At 45.9% G+C, this 16881-nt stretch overlaps 5 protein-coding genes across 5 annotated transcripts; 1 reads left to right on the forward strand and 4 right to left on the reverse strand.

The window, feature by feature from the left end:
- Window positions 1–484: 484 nt before the first annotated feature.
- Window positions 485–2202, reverse strand: F5Y00DRAFT_264696 (Gti1/Pac2 family-domain-containing protein; the record flags this gene model as incomplete). Its single annotated transcript, XM_048011701.1, has 2 exons — window positions 485–584; window positions 641–2202. The coding sequence occupies 2 exons, from the start codon at window positions 2200–2202 to the stop codon at window positions 485–487; spliced, it is 1662 nt and encodes a 553-aa protein (XP_047862244.1).
- A 5556-nt stretch (window positions 2203–7758) lies between these two features.
- On the reverse strand, window positions 7759–10241 carry F5Y00DRAFT_146470 (phospholipase D/nuclease). Its single transcript, XM_048004443.1, has 9 exons — window positions 9499–10241; window positions 9265–9423; window positions 8992–9203; window positions 8891–8928; window positions 8705–8839; window positions 8486–8634; window positions 8218–8417; window positions 8078–8151; window positions 7759–7926 (listed from the first exon to the last, which is right to left on the reverse strand). The coding sequence occupies exons 1-9, from the start codon at window positions 10147–10149 to the stop codon at window positions 7775–7777; spliced, it is 1770 nt and encodes a 589-aa protein (XP_047862245.1). The 5' UTR covers window positions 10150–10241; the 3' UTR covers window positions 7759–7774.
- A 1136-nt stretch (window positions 10242–11377) lies between these two features.
- F5Y00DRAFT_146481 (uncharacterized protein) lies at window positions 11378–12747 on the reverse strand. Its single transcript, XM_048004444.1, has one exon. It carries the CDS (start codon window positions 12655–12657, stop codon window positions 11437–11439), a length of 1221 nt encoding a protein of 406 aa, XP_047862246.1. The 5' UTR covers window positions 12658–12747; the 3' UTR covers window positions 11378–11436.
- A 1036-nt stretch (window positions 12748–13783) lies between these two features.
- Window positions 13784–14566, forward strand: F5Y00DRAFT_146492 (RING/U-box). The gene is made up of 3 exons (XM_048004445.1): window positions 13784–14058; window positions 14120–14269; window positions 14326–14566. Exons 1-3 carry the CDS (start codon window positions 13942–13944, stop codon window positions 14422–14424), a joined length of 366 nt encoding a protein of 121 aa, XP_047862247.1. The 5' UTR covers window positions 13784–13941; the 3' UTR covers window positions 14425–14566.
- F5Y00DRAFT_146501 (SPC12-domain-containing protein) lies at window positions 14513–15242 on the reverse strand. Its single transcript, XM_048004446.1, has 3 exons — window positions 15109–15242; window positions 14963–15022; window positions 14513–14889 (listed from the first exon to the last, which is right to left on the reverse strand). The coding sequence occupies exons 1-3, from the start codon at window positions 15157–15159 to the stop codon at window positions 14677–14679; spliced, it is 324 nt and encodes a 107-aa protein (XP_047862248.1). The 5' UTR covers window positions 15160–15242; the 3' UTR covers window positions 14513–14676.
- Window positions 15243–16881: the final 1639 nt, after the last annotated feature.

The following is a 16881-nucleotide window of genomic DNA, read 5'->3' on the forward strand; positions in this document are numbered from 1 at the left end:
AGGTAAAAGTGGGCAGTGGAAAGTGACAAGGGGGAGGGAATCAAATAAAAACAGACAAATCAAATAAAGACAGACAAATCAAAGGATCGCCACCTCCATCCTCCATACTAAGACTGGCCGGATTCGTATAATCGGTAGAAAATGGATTTCTACTTGCGAGTCATGCCCGGTGGCAACTGTAGTGGCGATATGCGATCGCGGTGGTAAAAGAACCACAGGTATCAATTATCGAAAAGGCGATATTCCCTGACTGCGCCGGACGCCAACGCTCTAATCTTCCAGATCGCACGCGAGCTCCAAAGTTGTCGCTGGCACTTTGCCTTCAAAACTGAAAACCCCGCTACCTGGAGCCGGAGTACACAATAAGACAATAGTCGAATAACGTAATGCTGGGAGATCGGAATAGAAATGGGTTCGAAAGCAATATAAAAACGTGAGTGCAAAAGCACTGGTAAGAAGTGGTGTGCCGCTATCCTAATATGAATTAGTTGATCAGTTTCCGATCTGCATCTTGGATGTTAATTCGCCGTAGAGCTAGCTGCAAGGCAGGTGATTCTTCCACATTATCGTCATCTTGCCCGTCCCTTTAAGAAGTTAGAAGATTGTTTATGGAATGCTATTACAGATCAGATCTACCCACTGTTCATAACTCTCATTGGGCATAAAGCCAGCAGCCCAGTCGGCATCCGTCATGGAATTTGATGTAGGATCTGCATTCCCAAGTCCGAGCTGCATAGCAGCGGATGTATCATCCTGGCTGGTAGTAACTGAATTGTGCCCGCGGGGTTCCGGTAACGAGGTGCTGAAATCATGCGAGGCGTGATGAGCAGCTCTAGCATCGAAGCCATTCTCTACTTGGCCGTCGATTCCAGAAGATGTGTTCATGGCGACGCCGTTATTATAAAGACCATCATTTTGGTTGCCGCTGTTATTATTATACGTATCTCGGTGGTAACTAGAAGGAGCGCTTGCAACGGCAGCAGCAGCGGCGGCGACAGTAGCTGATGTTTCGAACATGGACCCATTTGCGTACGATGATTGGTTTGGAAGATTCTGGCCTCCGAGACTACCGTCATTGCCGATGAGCTGGCTTGTGCTCATTGGAGTTCTATCAAGGTGCGAGAGTCCGGAATAGTCAATATTTCCGTTCGTGCCGTTCATGGCCGAGTGCCTTCGGGGTACTATAGCTACCTGAGGATACGGCATGGGAGGCCGTGGAGCCATGCCGTACGGGATCGTAGCATTGTGATCATAGTTATACGAAGATGCCGAAGTGTAGGACACCGGAGGTACCGGAGGTGGCAACGTTGGGCCTGCACTGTACGGTGGAGCATATTGACTAGAGCCTGTCCAAGATACCGAGTCAAAAGTATGCATGCTCGGCACCGAAAACGACCTTGATCCTCCGTTCATGCTGAAGCCGTTATAAGATGGGTTCATAACACCCCGGAAATGCGGTTCAGCATACATGACTTCATTATCGTCCACCGGGGCCCTAAAGCTGCTTGAAGATATGAGGGGCGCGCGAGGAGAAACGTCTCGCAGATTGGGGTCTTGGGTCGGAGTGCGAAGTTTGTTATGAATAACGTCGTCGATGTTGTAGTACGAAACAAGATGGTGCTGTATACCATTATATGTAACACTGATCGTCTTTTTTATGAGCCCATGAGGTCGAAATTGATACGAATCAACGAGGGAGCCGACGAGAGCTCGTTCAGCATCATTACGCGCGCTTGCCGTGCTATCAAGGTTTGACATAGAGGCTCCTCCATCGATCATAGCGCTGGCATAGTTGCCTACTGAGCTCGCCCTTGAGTGGCTACTGGATTTCGTGATCATCGAATCGGTCCTCTGTCGTTTCATAGCTCGTTTCTTCTCGCCTGGTTGGAAGGGCTTGTCGAGTTCGCGATACAAGAGGAAGTTTCCCAGTATGCGACTAGGGCTCCAAGGGACTCCATCTGTCCAGCGTCTTATTCCAGACGAGTGCTCCTCATACATGAAAACATTACCGCTGGCGATAAGCTCGGATCGCTCTCTGTCGTGGGGTCGTCTTGGTACGTGGCTAAGCCGACCACTAAGACAGGCTTCGAACAATATGAGGGCGTCCATAGTGCTTGAAATATAGCCATGGAAAGTTGGGAGTAGAGGGGCCCCCCCACCCCCGACGCCGCCAGCTCCTGACATGATGCCTCCAGTAGACATGATTGCCTTTGAAATTAGGCGTAAACTGCAATAGAATTTGAGTCTCGTTAGCTGAAATGCAAGCGGCAGCTTAATAGAGGAAAGCGTTTCGTATAATAGCCAAAAGCAGTGTCAAGAAGTGAAAGTAAACTATATCTCTGTAGAGATATTCCGGCACGTGGGTTGCTTCGTTTACCAAGTGTTCACGCTGCAGGACGCCCTGATAGAAAAACAGAAAGCGGTAGTCTACACCTTGAGACCTAGTCGCCTTGGAGAGTTAAGGTGTAGGCTGTGGAAGTAAGTGTTTATAGGGAAGCAAGGAAGAATCGCAAGCTTGAACGGAAAGTGAAGAGGGGTAAGAGTGTATAGTAAAATTTAATCTTACCTCGACTGAGTATTTATACTTTATTGTGAGACCAGCGTAGAAACCTAGGCCGGCAGAAAGGTTCACCAAATCTTGGCGATTGAGGAACTTGTTCCGATATACGGATTATATATATCGTGTAATCCCTTCGCTCCTGAGCTTGAAACTTGGCAGCTCTTTTCTTAAACCGCAGCGTAGGATATTAACTTATATGCGTGGATTTGTATATATTCTCTGCAATCTGGCGATGGTCGTCTAGACTGGAAGGCCGGTATGGAGAAAAAAAAAAGAATATGACTCTTGGCTTCACTTAGTAGGGGGAACGCAATGAAGGGTTGGTACGCGTTCCTGACTGTAGAATATTGGCGTTTCTAGCCCGAGCGAACCTTAATAAAGGTGGGAACGAAGGTAGGTAGACTAGGACTATGGGCGTCTTGTTGTATACTTGGAGCCCTCGTTTGACGGTAGGTAAATCTCCGGGAGACGTGTCGTGGACTAACAGGAATGGACTCACGACTGAGTTCGTGGCTGCCGCACCAGAGAGGTTATATGTGACCCCTCCCAACCTGTGCGTAGCTAGGTGAGCTCAAGTGGTGGTCCAAGTGGCACCACCGGCGTCTTTAAACTTTCAGTTGCTCAGAGGATTTGGGAACGGACCCCGAATTGCCGCGCTGCGGCACAACTTTTCTGACCTGCGTCGTCAACCGATGACCTCTAGGCGCTATATCGAATGACTCACGTTTTTGTGTTGAGGTGCTTCCAGGATCTAGACTGCGATGTCAAACTTCACGATAGTAAAGAAGGATAGCGGTACTATAGTGAACCGTTAAACCGACAACGGGTTCAACTTGTAGTATTTGAAGGTCGAATGAAAACCCAGGGGTTAAATGTGGCGTCAAAAGACACTGAGTTGAGGCTGTGAACTTTGTCGTCGAAATGGGAACTTTTTGGTGCTAATACTTGGAATCGGGATAATGGAGATATAAGTTGAAGCTTTCTGGGTGCCTATTATGCTGCGATTTCTGTATGCACCTAGAAATGAGAAGGTGGAATCGCAACACGTGAAATTTCACTTGGAACGCGACTGATATATTGGCCGACGTCGATGTTGCAGTGATAAAATAGAGTGACGTGATGTGATGTCCGAAATTGGGTAAATTGAATATCTGAGAAGGAACACTACATGTAGTGCAGGAGAGCAGGAGAGCAGGAGAGCAGGAGAGCAGGAGAGTGGATAGATAGAGACGGGGAAAGAATGGTTTAGGAGAGGATAGGAAAAGACGAGGTAGGTGGGAGTGAGCTACTTTCAATTGGGAAATACACCTATATATAGTTGACGGTTAGGAGGCTGGATAGTTCTTGCTTTGACAATCATAGCGGGAGGGGCTTTTGCTAAATGCGAGATGCTTTTTCTTTAGGACGTGCAGAGGGACGAGCAGAGGGTTCTTACTTTTACTATTGTTAACATGGAACGATATAGTCAAGTAGGTAGGAAGTAACTAGTTGAAGGAAAGAGGTCCCTCCGTTCAGGTAGTCGATGCTTGTAGTATATTATGAGGTAGGTAGGTAAGTATGGTAGGTATGGTAAGAGAACTAAGGAAAGATCACACAGCGCTTGCCGTTTCGTAGCTAGAAACTTTAGTTACCGCTGTGACACTTTTCTACTTTTATACCTTCTCATCCAACAATCTTTCCAATATCCTATCCCCGATTGAAGGGACCACGTCGTAGTCGAGGCTTTTTTTTTTCGCCTTCCGCTATCCTCCCCCAACTGCTCATCATTTCTGTTGTCATTCATCTTAGTGCGGTCCTCCTGTCAACCTACCATCCCTCCCCTGATGCCGTCTCCAAAGATTCAACAACTTTACTATAGACGAACAAGTACTTAAACGCGGACGCTAAATTAGAAATTCTACCCCAATGCACTAACATATCAGAAAGAATGGAATATTGGATCCCACTATCTTATTAGGGGTCAGGGATTTAGGGATTATGTACCCTATCACCTTTAATATGCATTTCTTACTATCGCCACCGCCGTATATGAATATCTTGTTTACGCTAATTCGAGATGCCTCACTTTCCTTAGGTGCTCAGATCGCCTTTCTTGTCTGTAACAATCCTACCGCGTGTGTGCGGGAACTCCTTAGTGTATTGTTTTTGAAGCACGATCTAGTCGATTGTTGTCACGAGGTGGAACCAAACAGCATGGAAACAACTTCGTTGTTCCGCGAGGAACTCTAGCCTATCTGGCGAGCTCATGGCTCGTATATACATACATGTTCTTTGTCCTAGATGTCTCATCTAGAATCCTGACAATCGTCTAACCTAGGTGGCTACTTTGCGCTCATGGATGGTACTCTACGGCCTCGGATTATTCTGTATGATCGAGGGCCGAGCAAGATGCGAACGGGCTGACGGTGTGGAGAGAGTACGTCAAGCTAAAAGTGAAGTAAATGTGATAGGCAGAGTCGGTATCCCTAAGGTAGTCCGAGTTAAGTCTAGAACTTGAGATAATCACATGCTATTACTTTGCTGCAGAGATATCCTAATTTACTAGTATGCCGTATGCCGTCTGCCCTCTATGTATCCATATTATATGTAATAGTCATTATGAAATATGGTGTTTTCTCCATGTGCGAAAATAAGGTACCTGGTATCTTTCTCTATTTGGTATTTATTACAAAAGGGGAGCCATAAGCAACCATCAGGTAGTTTATTAGATTATGAGAAAGATTACTAATTACATGAGGCCCCAGGGTTTGGGGCGGCAACGGTTGAGTTGTGAATGCCCAGGCTGTCAGGTAGATAAGTCGTACCCGCCACCCCTTATCGGCCTTAACGACTATGAAGTTGATGCAATGTGACGAAGGGATGATGGGTTCCTCATCCTAGATCCTCTACGTAGTTAAAATGATTGCTTGTGAATTGATTTCAAATCCCAAAGGGCAGCCAGCCAATTGGCATTGCGATGGCATCTTTGGTCTCGATTAGTTGCGACTGGCCATCTACCGACAAGGATATACAAGATTTAATACCCGCCATTTTCCGAATATGTAATGTTTAGGAAATATATCGAATAAAAACATAAAAGCTTCTATTAAGTGGGAACACATGTTTCGTCCAGTATATTTCCTCTAGCGACTAGTTTTAATCATCTATCGAAGAACTCGAATGAGATGAGCTTGGAAATGTTTGATTTCTTGTATATATAATAATACAGATATTTATGCCATGCATATTTAATCGTACCTGTCTTAGTTAAAGTCAATGTTGTCTATCCGGCCCGCCAAAGTTAAAACATTATTTCATATTATTTCATAGGTAGATAAAAGATATGCTATCCTTATAGGAGGACATTTGCACTTAGACTACTGACAGATAAACCAAGGCTACCCGTCGTGGATTATCCACTACTTAGAAGTCTGGATACCCTCCTTTGAGGCGGCGTATAGCTGCCGCAGGCCCGTCATCGATAGCCCAATATAAATTCTCATAGGTTTATCCCTGTCATTTCCTATGCAATCGTTCGTGAAGCCTAGGCTCGACTGTGACTTGGCCATGCTAGCCCTAACATGTGTCTCAGGCTTTGATCGCTATAGCTTCTACGACTCCGTAACGCCGGGTTAGAATGATTGGGCGAGTTTTGATATAATGGGTCGTATTAGTGCTAGTCTAGGCTAGGTACCCAGAAATAGGAGCTCTTAAGGTTCAAGCTTTACCTTAGGGCTTAGGTATACTACGGGGAGATCGCCTTATGGATGCTGTCTTCCCTTTCTACTAGTAGTTTGTCTAAAAAAGTCGCCGTTGTCGGGGAAGAGCTTACGATTAAAGATTAATGGGGTTACTGGAGAAATCGAAGATCTCGTGGAGTATGGGGTAATATCCAGCCTGGGATAAAAGATCGATGAAAAAGGGGTGCTATTCTATTTAGTGGTCTATGTGATCAATGACCCATACACCGTAGTGACGACGAACGGGGCCCAGACCTGTTCTGGCTCTCTTACTAGGTGGCCCCTATTAACGGAGGCGGCGGAACAAACCTTATTAGCAGACTAAACCTCTAGAGAACCAAGTACCTATGTAGGCGGCACTCCTACTTAGGTAGGAATTAGAATATGTGTGGGTGGCGAGTCACTAGGTATCTCACCTCTGCTTCGGAGTGTCTTGCTCTTAACTATTTCATATTTGCGAAGAGAACACATGTTTATACCGGCATCTAAAAAGCCGAATACTAAACATGCCCCAAGTAATCCTTGATAGTTGTGGTATGATTCCTGTATGATTCCTGCGTCATTTCGTTTATATCCTACATTCGCCACTTGTGCTGTTGAGTAAGTGTAGTTCCGATTCCAATTAGCCTTATCGGCAGATCGGTATCTCTCTTGACAGCTCATTGTTCGTTAATGCCTCTTGAATGCAGGTACAAGACCGAAAAACTGAAAACTTTATTCTTATTCTAAACCAACCGAGAGGTCGGTAGACTAATCAAAGAACGACCGAGGAACAGCCCTCGGCGAAAATGTGTCTGTGTGTCTGTGAAAATTACCCCTAAAGGGAATAGCTGATCACTAACCTGATAGCTAAATAGGTGATGGTTGAGAGCCTCTCGATCTGTATGGAACGGTTGCGGTTCAATGGATCGATCAAGCCGACCTAAGCAGCAGTCAGGACACTGACGAGTAGCATAAACCTTAATGATGCTGGAGCGACATGGTATTACCCTGGGGCCTGCGCTTCATTAGGTACTCTTAAACCCCTCAAATATTCCCATGTGAATGTAAGTATTAGTAAGTCTTGGGGGGCATCCTCGATTATCCCGTATGCAATTATCGTGGACCTACATTTATAACTCGATATCACTAAATTCTCTAAAATAAATAGGACTGTCACGTCATGTGCGTTCAACTAGAGAAGGGCGACAGCACGACGAACAACTGACTAGAAGTTGTGTGTTTGTAAATACCTATGTAGGGCGCGCCTCGAGACAAACAATGTTTTCAGAACTGATAACCTAGTGTTATTAGTAAAGTGATCACCTTTATCACCTGAGCTGAAGGCTGAAGCTACTCAACTAACCAACCTGGCGCGGATCACCCGCGATCCGCACTACGATCGCGGCGTTAGGATAGTATCCGGCCCGTTAGACGCTAAAAAACTGGCCTGCCGATTATACACTATTTACATTTTGGGATAGGTAGTCGACTTCAATCCAGTTTAACTAAAGGATCAATTTTCGAGGAAGAGCCAAGGACGTTTCGACTTGATGTCGCCGTATGCCTCGCCGGGAATGTTCATCGGCACTGGGATAGAGTCATTAAAATCGGACACGCTAGAAGGTCGAGACGAGTCTTCGCCTGGTTGTTGAGGCGAAATAGGAACTATAGAATCGGCAGTCAGCAAACGCCCTTTACACAAGGTCCCAATATTCATAATGCGCCATAAGGCTCCATTGATAACCCATATTTCCCGAGGAGGCTCAAAGGCGGATGAAGTGGGCTATGGGGCACTTTGACATATGCATGAACTTACCGATGACTCCGCACTCCCAGTTGCGACAGGTCAGTTTGGGGTTGCTAGTTCCCCTTTCTTTTGCCAGGCGCCCCCTATACATCAGAATTTCACATTAGTCAACACCTTTAAAATTCCATTACTATTAACTATTAACTTACCAGGCGCTCTCTGATAAATTTGCGCTCCCGACGTAGGCGAACGCAGCTTTTGACTTGTTCGAATCAGAGTGGTGGCGGACCAGCATGAGCTTGCTGTGGATAAGAAGGCCTGATCTGACGCTTTTGCAATCGCGAATCAGTTCACGAGGAAACGTTGCCGAATCCCACCATTTGGATTGGACACAGATGGTGCCCGCAGCCTGGAGGACCATTAGTCAGTATTGCGTCCTAGAAGCTCTTGAGTTCTGGTCAAAAAGCTTATACTCACATTCCTGCCGCCCCGACTTTGCACCACAGTTTCACGAGACGGGAAGTAGATTCGAAACTTATTCTTCAAGTCTGGCTTAGCTTGCATCGGGGCTTTACTTTTCCTGCCTTTGGCGTTTCTCATCCCATATTCTTTCATACCGTCGTCACCTATCTCATCAATAAAAAGACAAAAGGCAAGGGGGGGAAAGGGAGGGGAATATCGAGGGCGTAGCGTTACCTTGGGCAGCATAATATATTGCTGATAGAAAATCCATGTTTAGGGACCCGAGCGACGAGGCTAGAAAGTCAATTTCGACGTCTTCGGTGGTGTTGAGACCAAGCGATGTTACGGCTCGACCAAGCCCACAATATCCTATGAAGAAGTTAGCGTAAAGATATCAAAATGTTTATAGATAGAGCCTACCTGTTCGCTTCCACTTGTCATCCACGTGTGACCCTACGCTGCCCTGAGTTAGTCGTAAAAGTCGTGTATGGCAAGAGAGAGTGGCCTCATTAGATTCTTACATTGTGTGGACAAATCTATAACGATCCGCTTCTGTAAAGTCATAGTTCTTTAGACTGCTCACCAAGCTCTCCTCTAGGCCTTGGGCTCGAAGAAAATAGCAGAGCTCTTCGCCAAACGAGCCAAGCTTACTAGATGACTGTGATCCGGGATCTCTTAGTCGAGGAAGGTCGATGAGAAAGACCATGTTCTCGATAACCCCTGTTTCACCCCACTATGCGTTCGTATTTGTCAATGATACAACATGATACTGGGAGAAATAGTTATCAACTCACGTCATAAGGGACCAAATTACCGCTTGGCACGACCACTCGCAAGTATCCAGGGTACTTTAGCAACTGCAACTTTGAGTGCATGCTTCCCGTTGGCATCATGGGCGGGAAACAGAACTTGATGGCCGTCCCAGGGGGTACGTTGGCTTTTATCTCGTTTTGCTACAACATTACAACAAACCATTAGTTTTAGCTTTCTACAATTGAAAAGGTGAATCAACAAATCCGGAATCATACCTGTGCTTCGTTTGAAGCAAAAGCAATGCAGACGATCTTAGTCTTCCTGCAGTTAATTTTAGATAGCATCCACCGCTCATCCCACTGAAATGAGCTTATTACAGCGAGCTCAAGTTCGTCTTTTTGTAGAACTTCCTCGATTGTTATATCGTCTTTGCGAGGAAAGCCCTTCGCCCACGTCTTCTTCACGACGCCCTTTGGATATGGAAGATGAAGTTCGCTCTTATTAGCAGGGTTAGCTGTAACTGTGGATTTTATATCGAGCTTTGGCCTTTGCCTGCGACTCTGAGACTCGAGCTCTGAATCGGGAACTTTTCGCTTCCCTAATCTCGCTAGTCGTTCTTCTTCCATCTTCTTCCTATCCAATCCTAGAGCTGTAAAGCTACATGGAGTCGTGGAGTTAGATTGCTGAGAGACTGGTGATATTTCGGGCAATGGGGTAGATTGTGATTCGTGATTTACATGTTGCTTCTGAATTTCCTTTGTAACAGAGGGATATTTTGGTCCTCTGTCAAGATCATCATCGTCCCCGTCGGACTCGATTTCAATAGGGTTTTTAGACGAGGGATTATTGGCGTCTTGCAACGATAAAGCGATTGCGTAGCGCAAAGCAGCATCCTCGTCGCCCCCAAAAGCGTCAAGTCCGTCCATTTAAAGAGTCGAGAGTCAAGAAACATTCCAATAATGATAGCAAGACGGATTCATTCTGTGGAATAACGGGGGGTAACAAGGGGATTTTGCTAGGAATCGCGTTAACGTGGAATCAATCGCGCCGGAAACGTTAGGTGAGCGCGAAATCACGTGCACTGAATTATTGGAAAATGACGTCACTTCAAAAGTCAGTTGCCTGAGACGAAGGGGGGGGAATACCTAGGTACTTTATTCTCACAGAGTTAAAACATCAGGTATAGAAAACATATAATTCTTGTCCGTTTCTAAAAGTAACATTTGAAAATAAATTATTAGTCAATTCTGATTGAGCATGAGCGTGGCTTTGGTATTAGAAAGCAAACAGACAGACTTTCAAGGCTGCAAGGCTACATTAGGTACATACGATCACGAGTGTGCAACATAAATAGGTATCTGATGATATATTGCGACCAAGAAGGTCTGTTATATTGAATAGCTCCAGGTCTTTACTGTATAGAATAAGCTATAAGACCGGCGGCTACTGGGATATATCATCAGAAAATTTTTATGACTTGTCCATTTTTCCCCTCCCGTGTAATGCTGTGTCGGCGCATCACTACGGATGCCCAAACAACATTCCTCAGTTTAACCTCTAGAAGCCACCGCCGTCTCGAATCGTCGTCTCGTAAGTGATGACGAGATAACAAACCGTCCAAACTTGGGCATCCTTTCGTACCGAGTTTCCATGCCACCTCCGTGCACCGGATCTGATCCCCATCCGTCTAGAATCTGAACCCAAGATCTGACGCCAATTCCGACGAGTAGGGCGGGTCCCAAGACTCCAACCCACCAACGAGGAAAGGTTTCCGAAAGTTCAAGACATAAATCGCCGATGCACCAGCTATTATCTCAGGCTATACCGAGCCTTCCTCGGGCCTCATATGCCGTAATACATTGTTGATTGATGAAAGTAATAGAAAATAAAAATGGACAGGGAAAGAAAAAAAAAAAGACTGATAATGCATTTCCCTAGACCGTCTTCCTGTATGAAGTCTAGATGTCGGAAATACGCGACCATGACCGTCCCTATGTACCATAGCTGGGTTGACACCGCCTTCCTTAACAAGAACAAAAAAGGAAAACAATATGTGATGATGAGTGATTGTAAAACAGATATAAAGGGAAGATAATGTGAAGAATGGCCATAGCCAATTTGATGCTGGAGAAGATCCAGTGTCCGTTTACCAACGCCTATAACACCGGTTTGAGAGTCTCAGCTTACTAGCTTACAGAGGAAAGTAAAGTCGGTTAATGTAACGATAGGGCATGGCTCGAATTAAGTTTGAGTATCCGACGTAATTCATCTTCCATCGAAGTAACTTCATCGGGGCGGTAGGACGTGAGTTGCGCATCTACAGGCGGAGCTGTGGTTTGCCCGTTTTGCGCGCTAGCCGTCAGAACCGACATGGGAAACATGCCGCGAGGTAAATGACGTGGTGGGGATTGTGGAGATTGACCCTGAGAAGGCCGTATTTGTTTAGATGGCTTGTGGTGTTGCGGAGAATGATTCTGATCAATTTGACTTGGTGGGCCGGAAAGTTGTCGTGAGGATTCCTCGTTACCATCTAGCCGACCCGTAAAGAGATAACGCTTGAGATCATCGTAATGATTAACGTCCTGGCTCTGAAGTACTTTGTTGGTAGACCGTGCGGAGGATTGGCTTGATCGAGCAGCTCGCATGCGCTCCTGGTAGGGGGTGGAAAAGGCTGGCCCGACTGGTTCACCAGGATTTCCGTCCAGCTCATCCGCGGAAATGCCCAAGACGGTAGCACGCTTTTGATAATGAGGGCGGCGCGTCTGGTTGGGTGTCGCTCCTAAGGGGGGGTATGTATAAAATCCTTTTGGAGATTGGTGAGATGGTGAGGGCGAACCCATATTGATCGCAGCAGCGTGAAAAGAACTAGCGCGGCGTCCTCCGGCCTTCTCTCTCTCGGCTCGGTCAGCACGGAAGAAGAGCTCCAAGGGCGACTCGGTGGCCCGCGTGATCGGACTAGGAGAGCTGGCCTCGTCCGAGTCGGATGTCGTGCAAGAAAGCTCTTGTTCTGGGCTCGAAGCAGCTTTTATCCCCGGGGAATCGGGCTCCGATTTATTGAGGAAGCTCGGAATTGGCAGTGCTGACGGCGCAGGCGAGGCATGAAATGTGGAGCCTGCGAATATAGGAGCCGGGGGACTCGAAGGGTCTGGGTTGTTTCGGCCCGGCGAAACAGCTCCATCGTTCGCGTTGGGCTGTTTGTTGTTGTTGTTGTTGTTCTTCTTCTTCTTTTTGCTGCGCTGTTTTTGACTTGTCGAACTGGCACGCAACACCTCGACTGCTTCTGAGACGGGTGTGGTAGGGTTGCCATCATGGCCGGATTTGTATCTGGGAACATCGTTCTCAGAAGCATAGGTCGTCTGTTTGGGGGTGTTGCGACTCCGACCGCCCTGACGGCGACGGTTAGGTGTCTGCTTTTGCTGTAGTCCCTCTTGCATGCTTCGGAGGCATGTATTTGGAAAAAGGAGTAGTGATGATGGTAGTATAAAGTTCCGAGAGACTCCAAAGGTGAGTTGGTGACTTCGCGGGTTCCAGGAGATTAGAGTCAGTGCGACGACGTAATGCGGGGTGGAGACAACGAAGATGGGAAGCAAAGGGGAAGTGAAGTAATCTGTCTAGCTACTTCTTTCGCAATCTATTTGGATTAAACAGGAGGTCGGCGTATTGTTGACGAGAAAATTGTTCTTCTTGATGGAAAGTGTGACATCCGTAGGCTGTGGCTTGTGAGATTTTCAACGTTTCTGTACATATTTGTGTTTGATTGTTGATTGAGAGAGAGATTGGAATTGGATCGTCTTTTCCCAGGGAAAACACTTGAGTGACTAGGTCAGTGGAGTCGTCGGCAGCGATAGCCATCCAGTCACAGAACAGGAATCAATATTGGGTACGAAGGTCCGGGCCAAAAGTCTTGCACATGTGGAGGTTCCTAGCACCGTATTTGAACGTCATCCCTTTCTATTAATACTGTATCAGCCACCTGCTAAAATAAAATTCAGATAGTGGCTCGTACGCTAAGTTTAGATGGTTTACCACTATATTTATAGCGGCATTAGCCACTACAGCTTAAGTAATACCGTGCGGTCCTTTTTAACTCACACGTGGTTTGCCAACATTAAATGTGCAAGACTTTTAGCCCGGACCTTCGTACAACATAACGTGACACATGTGTGGCTGTACACAGTGTACGTATGTGTCTTGCTGATGTAAGGAGCATGGCTCTATTTTATTGGTAAAAGCCTAGCGTAATATCAATCGACCTTGTCGCTACTCCAAGTCTTTAGAGAATTTACTCAAATTATAAGTAACTCTAAAGTATCTATGTATTCCGTTGGCCATCATGGTAGGTAGGTACCTAAGTACATAACTGGAGGGGCATTTGCACAGCTCAACTTCCCTGACGCGCATCCAGCTATCCCGCTATCCCGCAACCTTGAAGGCTCCAAGGACTTTCTACCTTCACATTGCCTTACAATCGCGCATTGAAGTAACCTAGGAGCAACAAGAAAAAAAGAACAAAGCCTTAGTCGTATTTACTGTTTTGTCTGCTTTACTTACTACAAAAAGCATTAGTAGATCCGTAAGGCAACCTCAACTTTAGCATTTCTCCATACTCCCACGAACCCGCAATCTAGCACGATCTAATCCAATCAACGGTACTACGTCCGGCTCTATCACGATAACACACCTTCATATCACAACGACTTCGGACCAATATAGACGTTATGGCTGATGTCGATATGACCGATGCACCCAGCACCTCGGCTGTCGTCAAAAAGGACCGCAAGGGCGGTGACGCTGACGGAAAGAATGATGGGAAGAAGCGTTTTGAGGTAAAGAAGGTAAGGAATAATCTAACTAAACTATTTTAGCGATGTGCTTGGGCTAATATCTGATACCTAGTGGAATGCCGTGGCGCTTTGGGCCTGGGATATCGTTGTCGACAACTGCGCTATCTGCCGAAATCATATCATGGATTTGTGTATCGAGTGTCAAGCCAACCAGGCTTCCGCTGCGAGTGAGGAGTGCACTGTAGCCTGGGGCATCTGTAACGTAAGTTGAAGTAACGATTAACTACCCTTCTCAGACTGTTAACTAATACTGTGTAGCATGCCTTCCACTTCCACTGCATCTCAAGATGGCTCAAGGCACGACAAGTCTGTCCACTGGACAACCGAGACTGGGAATTCCAAAAGTACGGCCGCTAAGTGGAGGAGGATATTTTATTGAAGTCGATATCGCACGGGCAACCCCGACCATCGCCGTCCACCTAAAGTTGTGATATCACCGCCTAGAAATCACAATCACAAGAATACATTCATATCACATGTGAAAGATTCGGAATGGTACTGCGGAATAGATTGTATTACTCGGACTACAACATCTATGTCCAGTACGTTTCTGCTAAACGGCAGAAGTCCATAGCTAGTACGCCTTCGAGGCGCAAATAAAACAACAGTTTATTTCGTAAAGAGTTTCTCATCAATAACTATGTTCTGCTGTGTATTCGTAATTGCCGGGTCGCCTCCGACGGGAAGCCATTTGACGGGGTGTCTATTGAAAAAGGGCCAGGGAGGAACAACGAGTAGGAAGGTGAGTGCTGTACCAGCAAGGCCGATCTTGAGGGCTAGAGCTATGTCTTGGAGAAAGAAGCCGACGAGAAACGAAATTCCCTATTTAATAATAATGGTTAGTTAATTGTCGCAAATGGGAATAAGTAAGATAAAAGAGCGGATTTTCTCGTACTCCGACAATCGAGAGGACAACTGTCGCTAATATTTCGGCTAGCTTCTGGCCTTCAAAGTCCTACAGATAATAATTGGTCAATCATAATGTCTTATGCCAAATTGATTAAAGAGTAGGTAGATTAGGTAGATTAGGTAGTTACGAACAATTTGGCCATCCACCGCGTCTCTTACTTGATCCAGTAGTTGTTCCGCCATCTTCTGGTATTGAGGGACTTGCCGTTTAGGAGGTTAACAACAATTTGTATTAGCGGAAGTTGACGTTGTGGTGGATTTCTAAGATGCTTACCTGGCAGGAAGCAACTTGGTGAGGCTGTTTGGGGTGCGTGGTACCTTGTACGTGACCTTATACGTGGTATCCAATCAGAAAGTGGAGATAATGTATTTCTAGCCTCCGTGCCCCACTTTACACGAGCTACCTTATGTAGTAACTAAGCCACATCGAAACATCAATGGATCCAAGTACTTTTGATATCTCTTTGGCTCTTTGACATAATCATACTGGAGTCTTTATTAACCTAGACTTTTCTTTACTTTCCTACTTCGTGACTCTCCTATATTGTGAATTAGGCACCTATATATTAATTTCACTGTAACAACTCATGTAAAATAATCAATTCTTTCGCACGATCTTATCCGCTTACAGGAACAGTATCTTCCAAGCAATATCAAATTTACTGTTTACCTAAGCATCTTGTAGGTTAGAAAGTACTGTTTGCTTAAATCTCCAATAGAATGAATAGGCATTGCAGTACGTAAGGTGGATATAAAATATAAAGAGCAAGTCATGCCAACCTTACCTGCCCCTGCCCTACCTGCCCTACCTGCCTTACCCGTACGATAGTATGTACATAGTGTAGTACATGTGGGTCAGTAGATCTCAAAAAGTCGAGATTTCCTGCAGGAATTTTCGCCTTTCAACTTTGAACGTTAATCCCCCTCTTGCATGACTGGCCCCGGCAATAATTTTTTTTAGGGCAGCCAAGGCCAAAGCTCAGCTAATCATCTCATTATTAGATGCTTTAACCTAACCTACCCCTTCTCTTTTGACGTCTTCTTTTAACATCAACAAAAATTCTTTCCTCAGATTCTTCCAGCAAACAATACACTGCAATTCCCATACGTCTTGCAAACTACTGCGTATGCGGTCTACTTTTCTAGTGAATCACACTGTTTCATCAAGATCTTCGCATCGGACGATCTCTTGATTCGGCTTTCAATTCAATCCCAGACTCATAATATTTACGCTTATCCGCGACACCCTTTGTCGATCCTAACATTGGTCACTTTCAAAAAGGACTTCACGTCTTTACCAGCACGAATTCGTCGAGTCGCATAACAACAATCCATCTCCCTACCCTCCACTCAAACAAACACGTGCTAGTTAACGACCTACTCGACGTTATCTAAACCAAACGAGATTCTTGAGGGCTTTACGAGCTGCGCTATTTCTTTCATCACACCAAGCTCTCCTTTGCGGTAAATACCGCCACCCTCTCGGAAACCACCAAATTGGCGGGCCTCAGCTGTGATCAGTTCTCATTTTCCCGACCGCTTCTCGGCCCCGTTTGCTGGGTCTACAGCGGCGTCAACAAGAAGCCACCTTAACTTTACCGACGCGCCTGCTATTTTGACTTTAAACAGTCTATCCGCCCAACACTTTTTTAATACGACTCGGTTATTCCCGGAACCTGGTCCAGTTATTCTCCGGCATTGGCTTGAACGTCACGCCGAAGTCACCTTTGCAGTCGGCGTGCTGCCACGCCTGCTGCAGATTACTGATGCTGCTAGGCTGAGTATGTCTGCCTTCCCTTGATCAGCACGCGGAAGGCTTTCCCTCGACCGGTATTCAATATTTGGCCGAGTCAAGCTTATTGAATCAATATAGAGCAGCGCTCTCATACCAACAGCTTCGGCACC

The sequence above is a fragment of the Daldinia vernicosa genome (assembly GCF_022497035.1).
Source record: "Daldinia vernicosa strain CBS 139.73 unplaced genomic scaffold F5Y00scaffold_45, whole genome shotgun sequence".
Lineage (NCBI taxonomy): Eukaryota > Fungi > Ascomycota > Sordariomycetes > Xylariales > Hypoxylaceae > Daldinia > Daldinia vernicosa.

Excerpts from the sequence above, each read along its gene's own strand:
- F5Y00DRAFT_146501 (XM_048004446.1), bottom strand. The coding sequence starts at position 15,159 with ATGGCGGAACAACTACTGGATCAAGTAAGAGACGCGGTGGATGGCCAA. Across the intron at positions 15,023-15,108 it reads ACGCGGTGGATGGCCAAATT|GACTTTGAAGGCCAGAAGCT; the intron begins GTTCGTAACTAC and ends TATTATCTGTAG. Across the intron at positions 14,890-14,962 it reads TTGTCCTCTCGATTGTCGGA|GGAATTTCGTTTCTCGTCGG; the intron begins GTACGAGAAAAT and ends ATTATTAAATAG.
- F5Y00DRAFT_146481 (XM_048004444.1), bottom strand. The coding sequence starts at position 12,657 with ATGCAAGAGGGACTACAGCAAAAGCAGACACCTAACCGTCGCCGTCAG.
- F5Y00DRAFT_146492 (XM_048004445.1), top strand. The coding sequence starts at position 13,942 with ATGGCTGATGTCGATATGACCGATGCACCCAGCACCTCGGCTGTCGTC. Across the intron at positions 14,059-14,119 it reads AGCGTTTTGAGGTAAAGAAG|TGGAATGCCGTGGCGCTTTG; the intron begins GTAAGGAATAAT and ends TCTGATACCTAG. Across the intron at positions 14,270-14,325 it reads TAGCCTGGGGCATCTGTAAC|CATGCCTTCCACTTCCACTG; the intron begins GTAAGTTGAAGT and ends AATACTGTGTAG.
- F5Y00DRAFT_146470 (XM_048004443.1), bottom strand. The coding sequence starts at position 10,149 with ATGGACGGACTTGACGCTTTTGGGGGCGACGAGGATGCTGCTTTGCGC. Across the intron at positions 8,152-8,217 it reads AATTTATCAGAGAGCGCCTG|GGGGCGCCTGGCAAAAGAAA; the intron begins GTAAGTTAATAG and ends TCTGATGTATAG. Across the intron at positions 7,927-8,077 it reads CTGGGAGTGCGGAGTCATCG|TTCCTATTTCGCCTCAACAA; the intron begins GTAAGTTCATGC and ends CCGATTCTATAG.